We start from the raw sequence: 1865 nt of genomic DNA on the forward strand, positions 1-1865 counted from the left end.
GCTTCACTTTCATCCACTCACAGAATGGCCCCACCACCAGCTTCGAGTCGGCTGCCTACCCTGGCTGGTTCCTCTGCACAGAGTCTGAAGGGGATGGGCCCGTCAGTCTTACCAACAAGCCTGGAAATGCCACCAAGGTCACCCAGTTCTACTTCCATGTGGAACAATAGTGCTGCCCATACCTCCCCTTCACTCCACTTCCGGCTCCTGGATGACTCTGGGGGCTGCCTCTCCACCCTTGCCTGGGGTCTCCTGGCTGTCCTGGGGTGAGGGCTCACTCCTGAAAGGAAGTACAGAGCCCTGGCAACTGACTCTGTCTCCAGCCTCCTCAGCTAACTCAACCTCCATGCTCCCTCCAGAATAGTCTTTCTAAAATGTAAACCAGATTGTAACACTCCTCTGCCACAGTCCTTCAGTGTTAACTGTGCCTCCCGGATAAAACCCTAACTTCTTCACCTGAGCCCCGTCCACTTGCCCAGACTGGCCATCCTCCAGTCTTCTCCCCTCAAACTCCTCTTCACCCACCCCATGTCCACGCCCCAGTTGCCTCCTGCCACTCTCCGACCCCCACCAAGTGGCTCCCCGGCCCTATTTTGCAAATTGATGCTAGTCCGTGATGAAATTTTTTAAGGGTCTATGGTAAAATGGAAAATGAGGATTTGGTGGTAATTTTTATGAAACCAACTTTATACACTATGAAGGAGAATCATTTATTTGGAGACTATGTCCTTTCTGGGAAGATGTGGTGGTAGAGGATTAACATATTCTTGCATTTTTGAAATAATGGTGAAAATAGATGGTAGCGTTTATCTTGTTTTCTCTCACTTATTTTTGTAATGTCACAATGTGTGAAAATTAAAAGCAGGTATACGATGTTGGCCTCCTAATTTTTTTTATTTCTAAAATGTTCCTGTAAGTCTGGGCCCTGCCATCCAGGACCCTGAGCACCATCACCTCTGGGGGCCTTTGCAGCTGCCAGGAATGCCTTCCTCTCCCCATGTCTTCCCACCTAAAGTTCACCAACTTCCCAGGTCCAGCAGAAATGTAACTCCCCAGGAGCCCATTTCTGAAGCTCCAGGAGGGGGTTCCTTGACCATTTTAGCACTTCTGAGACTTGTATGAAAGGTGGTCATGCCTCTGTCTCCCCCTTCAGACTGTGAGCTCCTGAGGACAGCAGCACGTCCTTTGTGTCTGAGGTCCTACAGGGCCAAGCACATGGCCTGGCCCTTAGTAGGTGCTCATTGAAGGTGTGTTGTGTGGGTTGAGTGGGAGTTTTCCTACTCCCTGTGACTTTAGCTCTGTTTTACAAGAAAACCTTGAAAACTCACCTACTTGGTTTGCTGTGTCCACAGCCTTGCAAAGCGTGAGACATAGAGAGCTTGGGAGATGGCGAGGCCCGTGACCCTTTCCCACCTGGGGCCTGGACCCTGCTGCTTCTCCTCTGAAAGTCCTTTCCCTCCTAGGGCTTCACCCTCCATGAATAACGTGAGCAGAGAGCTCCTTACCAAGAACGTGTGAATCAACGGTGTTCACCATAGCCCACATCTGGAAACTCCCCAAATATCCATCAGCAGAAGAATGAACATATATATCATGCTGTTCATACAATGGAACACTCGACAGTAAAGAAAATGTATAAGTCACGGCCAGAGACACCCAATGAGACGGATGACTCTTACCAACATCATGTGGGGAAAAGAATCACAAAGCAAACATACAGCATGCTCCCATTTGTATAGAGCTCACAGCAGGCAACCTGGAGCTGTTTTGTGGTGGGATGCATGGACAGGTGGTGTGAACCGAAAGAGAAGCAAGGACACGCTGTCCCTGAAAGTCAAGGTAGCAGCTGACTCCTGGGGGAAGGG

The 1865-nt window shown here is 49.8% G+C and overlaps 1 protein-coding gene across 1 annotated transcript in view; it reads left to right on the forward strand.

The window, feature by feature from the left end:
* The window catches only part of IL1RN (interleukin 1 receptor antagonist), a 6182-nt gene extending 6012 nt beyond the window's left edge, over window positions 1-170 (forward strand). Inside the window, 1 exon segment of the mRNA XM_023742824.1 lies at window positions 20-170. Within this exon segment, the coding sequence (XP_023598592.1) occupies window positions 20-170 (151 nt within the window).
* Window positions 171-1865: the final 1695 nt, after the last annotated feature.

Source organism: Trichechus manatus, unplaced genomic scaffold (assembly GCF_000243295.1).
Source record: "Trichechus manatus latirostris isolate Lorelei unplaced genomic scaffold, TriManLat1.0 scaffold00219, whole genome shotgun sequence".
NCBI classification, from domain to species: domain Eukaryota; kingdom Metazoa; phylum Chordata; class Mammalia; order Sirenia; family Trichechidae; genus Trichechus; species Trichechus manatus.